The 18,193-nt window shown below is 57.1% G+C and overlaps 1 protein-coding gene across 1 annotated transcript; it reads right to left on the bottom strand.

Annotated features, from left to right (window-relative positions):
• Nucleotides 1-173: 173 nt before the first annotated feature.
• Nucleotides 174-18,190, bottom strand: PDZD7 (PDZ domain containing 7). The gene is made up of 17 exons (XM_045191677.3): nucleotides 18,105-18,190; nucleotides 17,039-17,413; nucleotides 12,994-13,134; nucleotides 12,486-12,660; nucleotides 11,789-11,965; nucleotides 11,368-11,515; nucleotides 10,115-10,175; nucleotides 9,346-9,753; nucleotides 8,648-8,845; nucleotides 7,072-7,122; nucleotides 6,313-6,488; nucleotides 3,188-3,279; nucleotides 2,962-3,053; nucleotides 2,746-2,817; nucleotides 1,642-2,241; nucleotides 1,223-1,323; nucleotides 174-826 (listed from the first exon to the last, which is right to left on the bottom strand). Exons 2-17 carry the CDS (start codon nucleotides 17,259-17,261, stop codon nucleotides 611-613), a joined length of 2,931 nt encoding a protein of 976 aa, XP_045047612.2. The 5' UTR covers nucleotides 17,262-17,413; nucleotides 18,105-18,190; the 3' UTR covers nucleotides 174-610.
• Between the last annotated feature and the right edge of the window lie 3 nt (nucleotides 18,191-18,193).

The following is an 18,193-nucleotide window of genomic DNA, read 5'->3' as shown; positions in this document are numbered from 1 at the left end:
GCCTCCCAGGGTTTGAGAAACTAGAAAAGACCTGTGCTCTCCGCACAGAACACTGCCTGGGGCTGGGCGGCGAAGCAGTGGCTGACCGAGGGCTGCATCTGAGAGTGAGTCCCTCAGTGCTCGGGAGAATCAAGGGCAAATCAAGAGAAAGTGCCCACCAATCCCAAGTTCCAGACCTTGGGTTTCTCAACCCCCTTCCTGTCTTGAGAGGTGAGGAGCAGTGAATGGGTGACACAGGCTGCCTGCCCAGTAGCACCTTGTCCTTGACACTGAGTTTCTCTGGAAAGGGCAGAGCCTTAGTGACAACTGGGGAGGGAAGAAAGCAGGGAGATCTGAGCCACCAGTGTGGAGCTTCGGGAGGAGGCGAGGCAAGCAGGTGTGGGAGGTTGCTGAGTCAGAAGGTGAGCAGGCAAGGTCTGGGAGAGGGCAGGAGGATGCCAGGGTCAGGGGGGAGGTCTGCCGTCAGCGGGGTGAGTTGTGGGATAGGTGGGAAGAGAGGGGACCGGGCTGGGTGTCAGCTGGAGGAGCCCAACCTCAGTGGGAGCAGGCTGGGTACCGTTGGGGAGGGCATCGAGAGGTTCTGGAAGCACGTGGGAGTACCATGGAGGGGTCAGCGGGCAGGGGTGTGGTCAGCAGGAAGGGGTGGGTCAGCGAGGGCTGACGAGTCAGAGGGCAGGGGTGGTGGGCCAGGCCTGGGGACCCTGACCACAAGCTCCATGGGCTCCTGAGCCTTATTTCGATAAGCCCGGCGGATGGTGTCCACGGCTCGCTGGTGTGTCACCTGTTCCAGGCTCTCTCCATCCACTGCCACAAGCTCGAATCCAGCCTAGGGTGGGAGTGGGAGAATCACAGCCCTCCCTCCTCAGGTCATCCCCTACTCCAGCATCCAGCTTCTCACCTCCACCAGCTAGGACACTCCTCCCCATCTGGATGGTGAGGATGGACAATGGGACTTTTGTGCCTGGAGCAACTGGGGGCTGGGTGGGGCCAGACAATGGCCCTTTGTCCCTTGGGGCAAGGGGTGGAACAGGATGGTCCGCCCTCAGGCCCAGGCTGGCATGAGGGGATGGATTCTTCCCTGGGCTTGCTCATTCCACAGGCCTGACCCCTTCCTCCCACGACCTGGCTTAAACACGCCTGGCCAGCAGACGAGCATGCACCAGCCTGCCCCCGCCAGAATGAGCTCCAGGCTGAGGGAGGGGCCTGGGTGCTCTCCACCCACCTGCAGGGCCCCACTGAGGAAGGCGGCGCCCCCTGGGAAGATCTTTTCTATCTTTACCATGGGCTGCACCTTGGACTCGATGCCCCCTGAGATGCTGATGCCTAGTGAGAGTGAGAAACACAGGGTGAGAGCGCACCACACCCCTAAATCCCAGAGGTCCCAGGGTAGACCCAGGACCTAGTCACCAAATCTGGGGCCCCCAACTTTTTCCAAATCTCAATTCTGTCACTACTCAATCCTCAACTTGCTCCACAGTCCTCTGGATCCCAAAGTCCCGAAATCTAGATCTCGTCCCCAACTATACTTAATACCTGGGCTCTTTTCCTACGCCCAGTTCGCCTAGACACATCCCAAAATCAAGCCCACCAGCCTTACCCAAACCCCATAGCCCTGCCAGGCCCAGTGCCCCTGGAACTCACCCAAAGACTGTTTCATCTTGGACAGTGTGACTGTCCTCAACTCCCCACGAGGGGCCTTTGTGGCTGCTTGCTGGGCTGTCCTGCCAGTTCCACTCTCAGAGGGGCCTTGACTGCCCACTGCCTTGGCTACCTGCCCATCCAGAGGTCGTGGCAGAGGAGGTCTGGCCTTCCGAGGTTTGTAATAGCGCCCGTTGGCTGTGCTGGGGTTGGGGATAGGCGCCGGGGACGGGGAGCGCTTGCGTCCAGGGGACTTGCCTCGGCCCCGACTGCGGCTGCGGCTGCGGCTCTGGGCCAAGCCCTGGCTCTGGCCCTGGCTCTGGAGAGGGTCTTCTCGGGACAGGGGTTCTGTCAGCAGCCAGTTAGGCCTCGGGGGCCGGGGAGCAACGGGGGGCGGCTGGGGATGGGGTGTGCAGGTGTTTCGGCGTGGGGCAAAGGCATCTACTGGCACATCTTGGAGAGGGGGTATCCCTTTATGAGGGTGGCAGGGGGCAGAAGCATCCAGAGAGACCTGGAGGTCACCCAGCCGCTCCCTCAGCTCCCCATCATCTTCCTCCTCAGAGAAGCCATTCACAGGCAGCAGGTAGAAGCCTCCCCGGCTGTCTGGGGAAGAGGGCCAAGGTCAGGCTGCCCTCTCCTCGCTACCCTGGTTCACCTTGCCAGACCCCATTCCTTGCCTTTGTCCCTGTAGGGCCTAGGAGACCCAGGCCCGGGTTTGCTCAGGCCCGCAGGGACACTGCTCATGTTCCCCTGTACTAATAGTTCCAACACTTTCTGTTGTAAGAGTTACAGTTTCATTTTAATGTATCTGAGAAAAAATATGACTCACACCGAGCTGATGATTTCTTGGAGATTATTGCAGAGAATGAGACTAGATTTTAAAAGTGAATGGGTTTCAAACCAATTATTAGGTAAATAATAGTGGTGAGCAGATGTGACAGGAATGGTTCTGATGGATGAGGGCTTCCCTTCCCCTTCAGGGAACCACGCACACCTCCAAACCACAGCACCGCAGTCCCTGGGGCAGGGACAAAAGACGGCCTGCTCTCCTGGCCCCAGTGCCCCCATAGGTGTGCCCCCTCCCTGGGCTCCAGGACTCTGACTGACCAGGCACAGGGGTGATGAGGTGACGCTTGGGTGGTGTGTCTTGCCGCGCTGGCCGCAGAGCTGGAGGCCGTACTAGTTGGAGAGAAGAGGTCAGCGGCAGGGCCCTGCTACCAGGCTCCCTGATGGACACAGCTCTGCCCCCTTTCCAGTAGGATATGCCACCCGCACCCCCACCTGGGGTTCAGGATCTGCAAGCTCTGCCCCCCAGCTGCTGACCTGCTCGGCTCTTGAGGGCCTCAAAAGCCTCCAGCTCCACAGGCATCACCATGCTGTCGAAGCGGCCCAGGTCTGTGGGGGCCACTACACTCCTGAGGGAGGGCAAGATGGGGGTGGGCAAGGGCTCAGTTCTGGAGTTGCTGTGGGGGCTTCAGCCCTGAGAAGGTTGGGGGAGGTATCAGGGGTCCTCTTCCTGCCCAAATCCCCTCCTATTCCCCACTCCCACCTGATGTCCCGCAGCAGCAGCAGCTTTGCAGGTTTGTCCAGAATGGCCAGCAGGGGCCTCACCAGGTCCTCCACTCCGCCCTCATGCACGTACTGCGGGGAGAGGCACCAGGGGTCAGGTAGCAGCAGAGGCTCCCAGAGCTGGGCGGAGGGGAACGCCTGGGTATGCCGCCACCCCCCATGTTTAGGAAAGGCTCTCCCCGTCCCCAGGCTGCCCACAGGATGTCTTATCTTAGTCACTAGGTGGAAGCCTGTAACAAGAATAACAGACTTGTAACAGCAAACATAGCAATGACGGCTTTGGGACAGGCACTTTTCTAAGCCTTTTACACATGTCTCTCCTTTAGTAACCACCCCGAAAGATGACATTATTTATTACTGGTTTGCAGATGAAGAAACTGAGGCTCAGAGAAAAGGACTTTGCCAAGGCCACACTGATAAGGAAGTACGAAGAGGGGCTGAAACCTGAGAGGTCTGGCTCTTGCCTACTCTGTACCGGAAAAGGATGTGCAGGGAGTGGACTCTCCTCCCTACCCCCACCTTCCAAGCAGAAGGAAGGAATTTGAGCCAAACACTAGTCTGTGGGCCTGGCTGGGCCAACATTTGTCTGTACACAGACCTACAAATTAGGCTTTGTTCAGGGCTGGAATGGGGACCTTGGGGAAGAGGTGGCCCTACAGAAAGCCTATCCAGTCAGTACTCAGGGTGGTGGAGGCCCTTCAGTCTGGCACTGCCCGGATGCCACCAGCCATACGCCACCTACACAGACAAATTGGCAAACTCAACACTGGGAGCCACCATAATGGACAGCATACCGCCCCCTGGTGGTGAAAGGGAGACACGTCCTGATTCAAGGACACAAACATAGAGCATCCTGTAGGGGCAGAGACACAGAGAAACAGCGTGCCCTGGTGGTCAGAGTGAGACAGTAAAAAGTATCTGGAAATAAATAAAAGATAAACTTATGTGGGTGGCCCTAAGCCACACACAAAGTTATAGGAACTCACACATACACATATCGACAACTCACCCCCAGAGAGTCATATATGTGCACATACTTCAAGTTCACAAGCCTGCATTCAGCACCCACTAAGTGCCAGGCTGTGTACTGGAGGGTGACAGTGGGGACACGATAATGAAGACTCTGTTCCCGATCTTCAGGAACTCAGTCTAGTGGGAATGAGGGGCAGAATGAGCCATGTGCCCCAATTGACTACAAACCATTGACAGAGGGAGTCTCAGAGGAGGGTGGGGAAGATCAGGGTAGGCTTCATGGAAGCAGTGGCATTTACACTGACTCTTTTTTTTTTTTTTAATACACTGATTCTGAAGGATAAATTCAGGGATCAGCGGAAGCTGGGAGAAAAGGGCTCTGAGGGTGCTGTGGGATAGCGGGTAGATAGAAGTTTAACTTGACTGTGGGTTACACAAAGGGCCTCCACGTAGGCTGCGCAGGTCGTGACTACAGTGTGAGTAGCGCCCCTAAAGCTGTGCAGTTCCTGGCCTGTATAAACTGATGCGGTGGCCGGGGGAAGATGATGATGTGGTGACGTGGTGACTGTGGGAAAGCAGAGGTTAGTGGGTTGGGAGTCAAACCAGGGAGGGCCTTGAACATGAGAATAAAGAACTTGTACTCCATTCTGTCAAAGAGGTTACAGGGGGATTGGGGAATGTGACGTGATCAGAGAGGTGGTTTATAATGCCTGGTCTGGCGGCTGGGCAGCGGTGGCTAAGAAGGGGACAGAAAAGAGGCTCAGGGCCACACATCAGAATCACTAAGGGGGCTTTACTCATCTTTTAGGCCACCCCAGATGGTCTGATCTCTTGGTGTGGGTAGGGCTTGGGTCAGGTTTGGGTAGTATTCCGAGCTTCCCAGGTGTAGTGGGGACATATTGAGAAGCCTAGCTTGGGTGGGGTAGGAGGAGCTGAGGGAAGGGCAAAAGAGCCAATAAAGAAACAGATACAGAGCCCCATCTAGTGGCTACAGCCCAAGTTGCAGGCTCACGGAGGCTGGTTACACACCGCCCCACTTAGTGCTGTGAGCTGATCACTACACCGAGTTTACTCCAAAGGCCCTTAGCTGCCCCCAACATGCACCCCGTCACTGGGGCCCTGCTGTGAACCAGGCCTTGGTAAAGGGATGCATGCATTACCACGTCTCAGTCTCCAGGTGACACATCATGCCTTAGCCAGACACAAGCACATTCGCACACAGATACGATTATACAGTTAAGTTGCCACAAATGCAGGTAGCCCACAGACAGACAAATGCTCACATCACACAGACATACAACACAGCCCCACCCTGACCAAGGTGAGGGAGTGGGGCATCCACAAACGATTTTCTACTCTCAGATTGCCCTTGCAGACAGGCTCACGTGGAACTCATCCCAGACACCTGGAGGTTCTTGAGACAACAGGAAGCCCTAGGTACCAGAGAGGGCCTTCCCATCCTCCTGGAGGGGGTGACCTATGCCTCCTGTAGTCTCCCCAACATTCAGGCTGCAAAGACTCCCACACATCTAACCTCTACTTCTCCAAGGGTCCTCTGGTCTGTCTGAAGTGGAAGGGAACAGAGAACAACAGTGTAGGTATTGGGGAAGTTTGGGCACAGTGTGTGAGTGCATGCGCTTGGGGAGAGGACAAGGGATTACTTAGTTGTGTCAGGCCTGTTGGCTGACCCAGGGGCATAAGGAGGCATGGGGATGGGCTGGGGTTTAAAGGAGAATGGAGCAGGAGACTGCAGGGACTCAAGTCCCCCAACCCATCATGTGACCCACTCCTTCTCTCCTCAGGTTAAATGCCACCTCCTCAGGAAGGCCCTCCCAGACCACATCTAATTTGTGCCTCTTGGGTTATTTTCCCATGTTATTTTTTCCTTCACAGCACTTCACAGGATTTCTCACTATGGTTGTTTAGGTTCTGGTTATTATTTGACTCCCCTTCTTGGTTGTGAGCTCAGTGTGTATGTGCCAATACATGTGACAGGGTTGACTTCTGCTTTTAGTGACCACTGGCATCAGAGTGTTGAACCCAGATACTGGTCAGCAGACAACAGTCTGAATGAATGAGAGTCTGGGTGATTGAGTGACCATGTGCTGGGGCTGGGGCGGGCTGGAGGCTCACCCGGGAGCAGTGGCGGGTGATGGCCAGCACCTCATCGTCAGTCAGCAGCCGCCGGGCCAGGTCCTGAATGAGGGGCCGCCGGCTCTCCCAGGCCTGCACCTGCTCATCCACATTGGGCAGCTGGCTGGAGGGGCTCCCAGACCTGGCAGAGAGCAGGGCCCGGCCCCTCTCCCGGTCTGCAGGGCAGGAGCAAAGGGATACGATGAAGGAGCCTGGAGCCACCAGGAGAGGAGGTAGGGGCTTCCTTAAAGGGGGATCAGACGCCAGGACTGGCTCGCTGAGAGGCCCAGGTGCACCTGACAGAGTTCCGGCCTAGCCCACATGCTCCCCACGTGGTCTCTGAGTCATCTGTCCACCAGAGGAGCTCCCCCCTGGGTCCCTCCACCCCTCAACACAGACCCCTATACAGTCTATTCCTTGAGGGAGTCCTGGCCTAGGGGTCCCTGGGTCCTCCAACATACACTGTAATGCTAGTCTGGTCCCCACTGAAGTTCTCACACAAGCATTCTTATCTCCCCCAGATCTGTCTTAGGGAGTTAAGCTCCTCAGTCCTCAAAAATATACCCCAATATCTGCCTACAACCGTATCTTTACTGGTCCAGTTCTTTTTGCTGCCCCCGATATGCATCTCTGTATCTGCCTGATTCCCCATGCTTATCTCAGCTGAGTTTAGCCCAAAGCCCCTGAGATGCCCCCAACATGCACCCCATCAGCAGCTCTGCTGTCAGCCAGGCCAGGGTAAAGAGATGCATGAATTACCGCGTCTCAGCCTCCAGGTGACAAACTTCTGCACAGGTCCCACTCCCCCTGCTAAGAAGAAGAAGGCTCAGCAGCAGGCCCTGGCCCCAACCTGAAAATGGGGTTGGGGCACTTAGGGGTGGCTGGATCACTGGCTGGGATGCGGAGTTCAGGCTGGAAGGAGGTGAGACGAGGAGGTAAGAGACCAGGTCGTGCCCAGGCTAAGGGCTTTGTTTATGGGCAGTGGTGAGCCAGCGAAGGTTTTGGATCAAGAGAGGGTGCAGTCTGGGCTCTGCTTGCAGAGATTCATTTGGAAGCAAATGCATGGAGAAGAGAACCCTAGGGACAGTTTGGGGGAGCACCTACCTTCAGTGGACAAAGAGAAAAAAGAGAGCCTTTGAAGGAGAGACGGGAGGAGAACCAGGAGAGAGTGGGGCCCCAGGGGCTGTGGAAAGAGAGCTGGTTGAGGAAGGGAAGCTGGCTTGCCCTTATTTGAAGGGATTGTCTCTCACATGGGACTGTCACCTTGAGACCCCAGGGAGGGGTAGGGCCCAGTTCCTCATCCTCTGGTTGATTTTGCCTACCCAACATCCACTCTCCTTTCTGGAACAGCACCTTGAGTTTACCCAGGACCCCCATTCTCAGTGCATGTACCCCAGGGCAGACACTACCCTGGCTGGTTGATGAAAGCCTTTCTCCCTCACATCACAGTGACTTGTTGGACATGTGGTCCCAGCTGGGCCAATGACAGCCTGGGACTTCAGCTGGGACTAGTTAAGGAGAAGCTCTCTTTTCCTTGTGTTGCTAAGCAACAGTGGCCATCTTAGCGCCAGTGGGCAAAGCCTGCACGATAATGAAGCCAACCCAGGGAAAGGGAACCAAAAGATGAGGGGGCAGATGTCTGATGAGATTGTTTAAATCTTTAGATCCAGCTTAAATCAGTAGCTGAGCCAAGAAGTGCTTTTCAAAGCTAGTTTGGGTTGAGTTTCTGTCACAGGCAACCCCAAGAGTCAACTCATCTAATCTTGGTCCAGTCTCTGAACCTCAACTGGAAGAGGTGAGGCCCCGTGTGAGGGTCCTTAGGAAGCCCCTGACCTGGGTGAAGCCTGCCTAGGCCCTTCTGCCTGGGCCCTGATCTAGAAATAGCCTTGTTCAAGGATGGTTCTAGAACTGGGTAGGGCTTGTGAAATTCTGGCCAAGGGAGATGAAGCCAAATATTCTAGGAAAAGAGTGTCCTTCCCTCTCCTCAGCACCAGGAGTGCAGGGATCGGACCCAAGGTCTTCCACTTCCTTCTGCACTGGGCCTCTGTCAGTTTTCCGTCTGTATAATGGGTAGATGAGCTGGCATAACAATGGCCACTACATTTTCTAGGCACCTGATGTGTGGCAGACAATGCCCTAAGTGATGAATAGATAATAATTCACTTATTCCTCACTATTCCTAAAGATACAGGTATTATTACTCCAATTTCACTCATGGGGAAACTGAGGCTCACAGGGTGGGGTGGTCACTCACAGCTAGCACAAGACAGTGTGGGGCTGGATGCCAAAGTGGACTTGGCCTCCATCCTCCCTGTCTGACTAGCCCAGCCCTTACCTTTCTCCATGTCCAGGCGAGGACGGGGCTTGGCTGGGCTCCCTCTCTCCAGCGTCCAGGCCTCTCTATGCCCGTCCCCTGCCAGCCGCCCCTGCCGCCCTCCCTTGAAGAAGAGGTTCATCAGTGTCTTGGAGCGCTGCAGGGCCCCCTTCTCCCCAGAGGACCCCAACTTCTCCTTCTTCCGTTGCTTCTTCTCCTCTGCAGACACGAGGGATCACCCGGGGGGCTGGAGGGGTGGGCAGAAGGGAAGGACCAGGGGAAGGGGTGTGGGGAGGGGCAGAAAGAAGGGAGAGTGGGGAGCAGACAGGATCTGCAGCTGTGTGGGGAGGTAGGGATGGGGGTGGGGTGCAGGTCCTCCTCCAATTTTTCACCCCTCCTTCATCCCATAGCTACGGGTATGGAGAAATAAATGGGGGCGAGGGGGTGTGTAGACAGGATTGGGAACTCCAGGCTGGGGAAAGCTTGGCTAGGGCTCTTTTGAGTCCCAGAGCTGACTGGACCTGGGGCTGGGACTGAGAGTAGGTTTGAGGCCTGGGGCTGATTTAAAAAGTGCACCAGGTCAGGGTCTGAGTGTGTTCTGGGGCTGAGGCTGGGTCAAGGCCTGGGGCAAAGGGAAGTTTGGGGCCCAGGACAGGGTCTAAGGGAGGTTTTGGACCAAAGGCTTTGGAGAGAACAACAGCCACCCATCTCCCACGTACCCCACAAGGTCAGGTGGCTCTGGGAGCGTGTGATGGGGGGCCTGGGTCGGCTGAGGGCCAGCAGCAGGGCAGTCTTGGGGGACTCAGAGAGAGCAGAGTCAAGGCGGCGGGTGGTTGAGGGTCCATCTGAGCGGATGGCTGTGTCCCTAAGGATGACTGTGGGCCGCACACTGCACCAGGTCTCCACGCGGCCCCCCACATCAGGGTCTGTCTGCATGGCTGTGTCTGCCCGCCCCCAGCCAGGCCCACGGCTGCCCCGCTCCTCAGGCCCCAGGCAGGCACCCATGTGGTCAGAGGGCAGGGAGCCAGAGCCCTCAGCGGAGCTGTAGGGGGCGCTGGAGGCATATGAGGAGACGCTGGAGCTGCTCTCAGAGGCCTGGGACAGCTGCTGCAGCACCCCGTTACTCACTGCGGGCAGTGGAGAAGGCAGGGGTGTCTCAGGGGTCTGGCTGGGTTGCTTCAGGGCCCTCCCAGGCTTGCAGACCACCCCTGAGCTTGGGGGTTTGGGGAGCATCCAGCAACAGCCAAGGTTGGAAGCACAGGATCTGGGGACCCAGCTGCTGAGCATCCTGCCAGCAGGATGAGACCTTGGGGAAGTTGCTTCTCGTCCATCTACCCCTTTGGGACTCCAGACCCTAGGGGAGCCTGTGGCGGAATCTGCAGCTTCTCAGAGGAGAGCCCAGATACCGTCTGAGCAGTGTGAAATCCCTGTAAGATCTTGGTGTCCCTGTCCATTTGTTCTTCAACCTTGGGGGCCTGAGCCACTTACGTCGGTCCAGCCAACAGTACTCTGAAACCATCTCCTTGTAGGCAGGATACCGGCCAGTCTCCTGGTGGAGGGCATGGTGGGCAGAGGGGGGCATGGCAGTGGGTCAGGAGGGAGAGTAAGAATGGCACAGGAGTAAATTTTCAACCCTCCCCTTCTCCTTCATCATGCTGTAGCCACAGGGGCCACTTTATTTCTGAACGTACACAGTTCCTCTATACCTCAGGGCCTTTGCACTTGCTGCTGTTCCCTCTGATTGGATTCTCTTCCTTCAGCTCCTCTGTAGCTAACTCCTTCTCCCTCTTCAGGTGTCACCTCCTTAGACAGGCCTGCTCTGACACCACCACCCCAGCTACAAGGGTCTTCCTCAATGACCCCATCCCATCTTGCTGTTAATTTCCTTATAGCATTTGTCACAATCTGCAAGTATCTAGTTTATTTGTCGGTCTGCCCCCCGTAGCAGAGACCTTGTCTTGTTCACTGTTGTAACCTCAGTACCTGGCATAGAGGCCATCATATAGTAGGTACTTAAAAATGTTGAATGAATGGAGGAATGGAGGAACAAATGGATGAAGGGCAGAGGGGGAGTAAGGAAGAGGCTTTGGGATCATTTGAGAGGAAGGACAGGCAGAAATGGAATGCGGGAGAGGTGGGAAACAGAGGCAGTGGGGGGCAGGCAATGGGGGAGGAGGCACCAAACGGTGAAACGGGTGAAAGGCTAGGAGGAGGGAGGAGGGTTAGGGTGAGGTATGGGGAGAGCAAGGCATCACATCCCGCAGCAGCTAGAGTGAGAAGGACCTTATCCTCGGGCAAGTGTGAGGCCTGCATCAATAATGGATCCAGCCACCTCCCCTGAAACTCGATCTCTGGCCCCAGCCCAGCTCTTCTTGCCCTGTACCCTGAGGATGCCCACCACCAGCTCCTGCCCACGGCCACAGCTTCCACCCTGCCCTTCTGACAGGGACATGTTTTCCTTTTACTCCTAGGCCTCCACCGCTCACGTGAATGGGCTAGACATGTGAGAGCAGGCATGGACCCAGGCCTGGACCCAGGCCCGCTACTGGCCGGGTCCTCAGGCACCTTTCCTCTCTGAACCTCAGTTTCTTCTTCTGCAAAATGAGAACAATGCCGCCCTCCCTCTCACGTGTCTGTGAAAAAGTCCGATTGCAGAGCAATGGGCGTACTTAAGTACTGGAATGCTCTAGGAAATCCTTCCTACAGTCTGGCCTCTCCCCAGCTCCCACCGTTCTGCCCACCTTGATGGTCAACATGATGTGTGTTTGGCCCTTCAGCACCTCCACGGCCTGGCTGTGGCTGATGTCATCAAACCTGACACCATTGGCCGCCAGGACCTGGTCTCCCACCTTGATGCCGTTCTCCTCAGCCAGCCCACCGTGGTCCACTCTGCGGTCAGACAGGCAGTAGTCTGGTGGGCCCCTGGCCTGCCCTCCCTCACACCGTGGATGCCCCAGTCAAACTCCTTGGCCATCCTCTTGGTGACTCCCACCACTCCCCCCCGACACCCCACCCTGGGCAGATCCCACCCTTGACCTAGGCCCTCATTTGAATGTGTAGTTGGCCGGGCCTCACTTGCTCACCTGTCCCCAGGTCCCAGCCTGGGCCCCATCCGAGCCCCATTCCCTACCCTACCCACTTCGTTCCCTGCCCAGGCCTCACTTGGACACATAGATGCCCAGGCCGAACTCCTTGCCCCCGCGGATGTTGAAGCCCAGGCAGAAGTCATCAGATGTCGTGTAGAGGTGAACGATGCGCCGCACACCGTCCTCTGAGCTGCTCTCCGAAGGCGTTGAACTGCACTTCTCCACTACCAGCCGCCGATTCACCACGTCCACCCTGGGGCAGCAGCAGGGAGCCCTCAGCCTGGGCCCCTGTCTGCCACCACCCGCCTCCCTCCTCCCCGAAGCCCCACAATTGCAGGGGAAAGGTGGGGCTGCCTTTGTGGGACTTCCCAGGCCTAAGATCTTCGGTAGGACACAGATTAATCAAATCTGGGAAATCACCTACTCTCCTCATTTTATTGAGCAGCTATAACATGTCAGACCCAAGTGGAACCCTCATAGGCCCATGAGGAAGAGGTGCTGTTACTGCGTTAAACTCACAGCTGCAGCAGCCGCAGCATAGGGGACAGGGCCTCCGGGGTCTGGGAGAGCAGGTCTGTGGGGAGGAGGGCTGGGGGAGAGACATGGCCTGTTCTCATTTCAAGGTCGACCCTAGGATCCTTGTGTTTCCAGTCCCAGGAGTTAGGAGGAATACAAGCCGTGCTAGCCAGGCCCATGCAGAGCCCTGTGCCCTCAGCCTCTCCTGCCCTGGCTTTGGGTGGGGGCGCTGGGGCAGGCAGGGCAGGCCTTCTCACCATGTGGTCTTCTCCTTGGAGAACTTGATGCCCGGCACGCGGCCCATGCGCCTCACCATCATGTGCAGGCGGCTGCTGCCGGTCAGGACCTTCACCGCACTGCCCATGGTGGTGCTCTCCAGGCTCAGCCCGTTCACCTCCGTGATCTTGTCCCCCACACACAGGCCAGCGCGCTCTGCACCGGGACACAGGGGTGGCTGGCACAGGCCACTTGGGAGAAGTCCTCCACTGTGAGGCCGAGCCCCCATCGGACCAGGCTCCCTGGGGTAAAACTTCCTCTCTGAGACTGGGGATCCCCAGGAAGGGTCTGAGTGCCCCATATTAGACTAGGGATCTGTCCAATGTGTTCAGCCTGCCCTGCCCTGGGAGAGGACCCCGTCTCCCCATCAGATCAGGCCCTCCAAAGCTAAGGGCCCTTCCTCCCATCCCTGACAATAACACCTCTGCACCCCACCGAGGTGAAGTCACATACATCCCCCAGGACCTCACCTCTTGGGACCCCGCTCACCTGCGCTGCTGCCCTCCTCCACCTTGCTGACGAAGATGCCCAGGCCGTGCTCAGAGCCGCCCCGCACACTGAAACCCAGCCTCCCCGCTGGGCTCTTTTCCACCCGGACTGCGTGGATGATGTCGCTCTCATCACTGTTGGCTGTGGGGGTGGGGGCACAGGCCTGACCCCCATGCCTATTCTGGGCACAGTGGACCCCTGTGTTCCCCAACTTGGGCCTGAAAGAGCTGGGTTGCTGAGCACAGGCACCCAGGGACCTAATGGGGGGGGGGCAGCCAGTTTCTGAGTTTCCTCTGGGTGATTCTGAGACTATGGGCTAGTCTCAAAACAGACAGGACCAGCCTCCATGTGGGAAGACACTGTTCTCTTTCCCTCCTAGTGTGTGTGTGTGTGTGTGTGTGCGTGTGTGTGTCTAGTGCTTACTAGGCTTCCCATGCCCTCAGGCCTGGGATCAGCCAAATACCTGAAAATCTTGGTGCTCCGAGGACCAGGTGGATAGACATAGGTTCAGGAACCTATCCTTTGGGGCATAGTTCAGGGAGTCTGGGCCCCTCAGCCTCAGCGGAAATGAGTGTGTTCGCTCTATCTTCAAACAGCTGAAGAGCTGTTCTGTGGAAGTTTTTAGATGTGTTTGACTATGCAACCCAGAGGGCAGATGAAGCCCACGCAGTGGAGTTAGATGGGGGCCCACTGAGCAAGGGGAAACTTGCTAAAACTTTCATCTCTCAGATGACGGAATGAGTTTTCCAGGAGGGAGAGTGAGTTCCTCGCTTTTGGAGGCATACAAGCTGCCCCTTGGTAAATCCCCGTCCAGGAGGGTGTGGAAGGGTCCCTGAGGTGCTTCTATCTTAAACCTGGTGATTGTGGAGGTGGAGGCTCTAAGAGCTGCCTGGCTGTATGGAGAGAGAAAGCTCGAACAGCACCCTTTCCCAGCAGGTGCTCAGAGGCCAGAATGGTCCTCTCCATCGTGCTGGGGAAAGCCAGAGGAGGAGGTCCCTAGGGGCTGGAGTTGTTGGGGAAGGTTTCCTCGGGGACAAAAATGGTGGAATTTGGATGGGCTGGGGGGAAAGGGAAGGCACTGATGAAGGGATGGAGTGAGAAAAGACTCAGAGGTGGGTCCTTGGGGAGACCCTTTGGTTGGAGAAAAGTGGTCAGACTTCCTTCTCTCTCTCCACACACACACACACACACACACACACACACACACACACACCTGTTTGATCTGAGTTGGAAACCAGATCACAGTGCATGACCAGGACAGCTCAGGGAGAAACCCCCAGGGGCAGCCCATGGGCAGGGATGGTGCATAACAGCAAGGTGGAGATCCTGGGGCTTCCTTGCTGACTGTCCGCACAGATTTTGGGACCTTTACATCCTAGCCAAGGAGCCTTTTGCTCTGCCATTCCTCAACCCCCTTTCTCCTCTATCCAACCCTGGGGCCTCCCTAGGGCCCTGGGCCAGGGGGATGCCAGATTTGGGGGGTTGAGCCTAAGAGCTTAGGGCATCTGATGTGGGAACCTTCTCTCCCTCCACTGTCCTAGCCCAGACCACTGGCCTCTCCTTCCAGGCACTATGCAGCCTCCCCACTTTCCCCTACTTCTGCTCTTGCCTCCTTTAACCCATTCTCTACACAGTGGCCAGAGTCAGCTTTTCTAATAGATTACGTCTTTCCCTTGATTAAAATTTTCAATGCCTGCCCCTACTTCTAGAAGGAATCCCACACCCCTCCCTTCCTGGGCTTTCCTCTGCCCACCACTTCCCCCTCACCTCTGGCCTCCCTCCCTGGCTTCCCTGGGCTTTGGCCACACGGACCTCCTTTCTGTTTCTCTTGTGGGCCAATCCTTTCAGAGTCCCCTCTGAGATACTCCTGCCCAGACCTTCAAAGCCCGCTCCCTGCGTGCCTCAGGGCCTGCTGGCTCAGACCCACCTTCTCCAAGAAGCTGGAGTCCCCTTCCTAAGGAAGTCCCTCCCTCCTCCCGAAAGTCTCCATTCGAGTGGTTCTCAAGGCTTGCCCTCCAGACTCACAGCACAGCAGCAGCGCCTGGGAACTTACTGAAAATGCGAATTCTCGGGCTTTACCTCACACTCACGGAATCAGAAGCTCTGGGTGTAGGACCCAACAATCTGTTTTTTAACAAGCCTCCTCCCCCGCCCCCCAGCAATCCCGAAGTTTGAGAAATGCTACACTATCATATCATCTGGATTAGTGCCTTCAGATTCTCACCTCCTTTCTCATCATTTGTGTACTGTTATTCATCTTCTGTCTCCTTTCACTAGCTGTAAGCTCTGCCCCATAGGGACTTCAGAGTCCTTCTCCACCAGCGTGTCCCTAGTGTGCTGCTCAGCACCTGGTATTTGCCAAGCAGTTTTTGAATAAAGGAAAGAATAAATGGATGGATGAAAGAATAGGTGAATGAGCTAGCAGAGTGAGGAGAAAGGGCTGGTTTGATGAAAGATAATGCAATTTCTCTGGGACCCGCTGAGTTTGAGCAGCCGGTGGCACTTCATGGGGATGACGGGGGTGGCAGTGACCCCTTCCCACTGAGTCTCCCTTACAGGTACTTCAGGCCCCTGAGCGGCCTAATTAATAACGTGGGGGAGGGGTTCTAGGCTGCAGGGAGCTGGGAGATAGCTCTGCTCAGGCAGGGGGAGATTCTGAGGTGAGAGGCTCCCAGCCCAGACAGACTGGCCAGCGGGCCAGAGCAGTGCCCCTCTGGCGTGTCCGGTGTGTAAGGGCGTGTATGTGGTGTGCGAGAGAGGTACAGCACGGTTCTTTTAATACAACAGGACTTACAAGGGCACTGCTGCATTGCTTCCCTCCCCCTCCATGTCTTGTAGCTCCTCTGGGGACTTCTGCTCCATGACCAGAACGACAGTGGTGACCCTCAACAGTGCCCTGCGGCTCACCCTGTGTGGATGATGGGGGCAAGTCGCTGGACCACTAGTGGAAGAAAGCCTGATCTCTGAGCAACGTGCTCCACCCCTGCCCCAGGGATGCCCAGCTGGGTCGGGGGAGGAGCAGGGTCTGAAGAGTCCAGTCTGGGACTCAGCCGGGGCACTTTGCTGGCTGACAGGAGGGGACCTGGAGATATTTATCTGGTCCTGTCCACAGAAAGCCCAGGTGATGGGGCTCCGCGCTTCCCTGCTGCCATTCAAGGTCCTGCTTCACTCATCTGCTCTTTGTTGCCTCACACCTGTCGCTGCAACCAGGCTGTCTTTTAAGTGCCTGCCCATTGTGCTCCAAGCTTTCCACTCCCATCCTCTGTCTGTGATACCTCCGCTCCATCACCAGCTGCTCTCGCTGACGTCTCCAAGCCCTACTGGCCTGTAAACTTCTGAAAGGGAAGCCTGAGCCCTATTTCTCTCTAGATCCCCTGCAGGACCTGACTAGGGCTGGCACAGAGTCTGGGTACAGTGACATGGCATTCAGCATCTACACAAGCTTCACTGTCCCACCCTTCCAGCCCCGCCTGGGACTCCTTCCCTGACCCTCCCCATTCCTTTACTCCCCACTCCTCTAGACATCTGCTACTCTATCTTCATGCCCTTCCTTTTGCATGTGAAGCCTTTCATTCTGTCTGCCCACGTGGGCACGGGCTCCTCACAGCTCAACACAGAGCTGGTCACACAATGGGCTGGTGGATGGAGGATGCCCGCTGTCCTGCACACACCCCAAAGGCACACACAAGGGGGTTCGGACAAAGGTGGAGTCCATGAAATGGAGGGGCCTATACCCTGCCTCACTGCGGGGCTCGCGTACCTCACACGCGCACGCGCACACACACACACACTAAATGCTTTTCCCTGTCGCCATGCCTTATTTCCCACCTCTGGCCTCCCTACAATCTTGGAGCCCTAAAGGACTGGCCTGAAGGAGAACAAAAGTAGATGAGGAAGAGTGTATGGGTTGCCAGAAGCCCCGCATCTTTAAGACTCACATCTCTTGAGTCTCCCCACCCATATGGGGCTCTGCCTCTTTCTACTTGGCGCAGCTGTCCTCTCTCCCCACTCTCGGTTACAGCCCGCGGCTGGGCCCCGCCCCCACCTTCGATGGGGGAGTTGATGAGGATGACACGGCCCATGGGCGATGAGGCTCGGATTCCGCGGGGGGGCCCATTCAGCAGCCGCTGTTGCTTCCTCAGCAGGTATCGCGTTGCAGAGCCTGAGTCGCTGCCCAGGTGGCCTCGGGAGGAGAGGGAACTCAGAGAGCCGGAGCTTAGGTCTCCAAGGCCCAGTGGGTCGAAACCCACTGAAAAACCGCGCGCCATTGCGGCTAGACTACAGGTCCAGGAGGAACCTGCTAGCCCTTGAGAGGAGGGCCCTGAATGCTGTGGGCACCATGAGACTTCCGGGCACGACTGGGGTCCTAGTGAACGGGAGCCCCCACCTCCTCTGCCTCTCTGGAGTGTGCACTGGAGGCCTGTGCAAGAAGAGGGGGGCACATGAGGGGGATGTGAATGCTGCCTCCCAGAATTTCCACCCCTTCCCGTGGTTTGAGCATCCTGCTCTCTCATGCCTTAGGCCCCTCTCTCCCCCACCCCTGGCAAGAGAACTGTCCAGTCCAGGCACCATCATGGACTTTCGGAGCCATTCACACAGGGGGGTGGGAAGCCCACCTTCGCCCCTCGTTCCTGCTCTCAGCTGAGTCATCTACTCGGTCCCAGCCCTCATTAGAGGCTGAGAGAGTGGAGGAGATAGGATTATTGCAGACCCTGGGCTTCAAGCTATGTGAGAGAAGTTGGGGCCAGGACAGTTCACTGCGCACCTCTCCAGTGCAAGGGGGCAGGGGCCAGTGGTTGATGCTCAGGCCCCAAGGGCAGGGCTCAGGACCTGGGACAGCTGCAGCCAAGGACTGCAGATTCCCTGGACTCCAGATCCCTCCCCAGCCCAGGACGCCAGGCTGCTGTCTCCTCTGTACCCCCTCTTCTACCGTCTACGGGGGTTGCGTGAACCTCTCCCAGGCTTGCGACAGGACCTGCTGTCGAGAATCCCACACCATCCCGCGCAAACCTGGGGCCAAGTCCCCAGAGCAGATCGCAGCACCCCACCCCCGGCTCGATCCTCCCAGCCCCCCACCCCACCTCTAGGTCTCGGCCCCCAGCTCCCCTCACCTGCTCGTGCGTGCGGCAGCCGCGGGCTCGCCCGCCCGCAGGCGTGAGCGACTGCAGCAGCAGGGCACCTCGCCTACGCCTCGCTGTGG

Source organism: Desmodus rotundus, chromosome 4 (genome assembly GCF_022682495.2).
Source record: "Desmodus rotundus isolate HL8 chromosome 4, HLdesRot8A.1, whole genome shotgun sequence".
NCBI classification, from domain to species: domain Eukaryota; kingdom Metazoa; phylum Chordata; class Mammalia; order Chiroptera; family Phyllostomidae; genus Desmodus; species Desmodus rotundus.
This window is presented reverse-complemented; position numbering and strand designations above follow the sequence as displayed.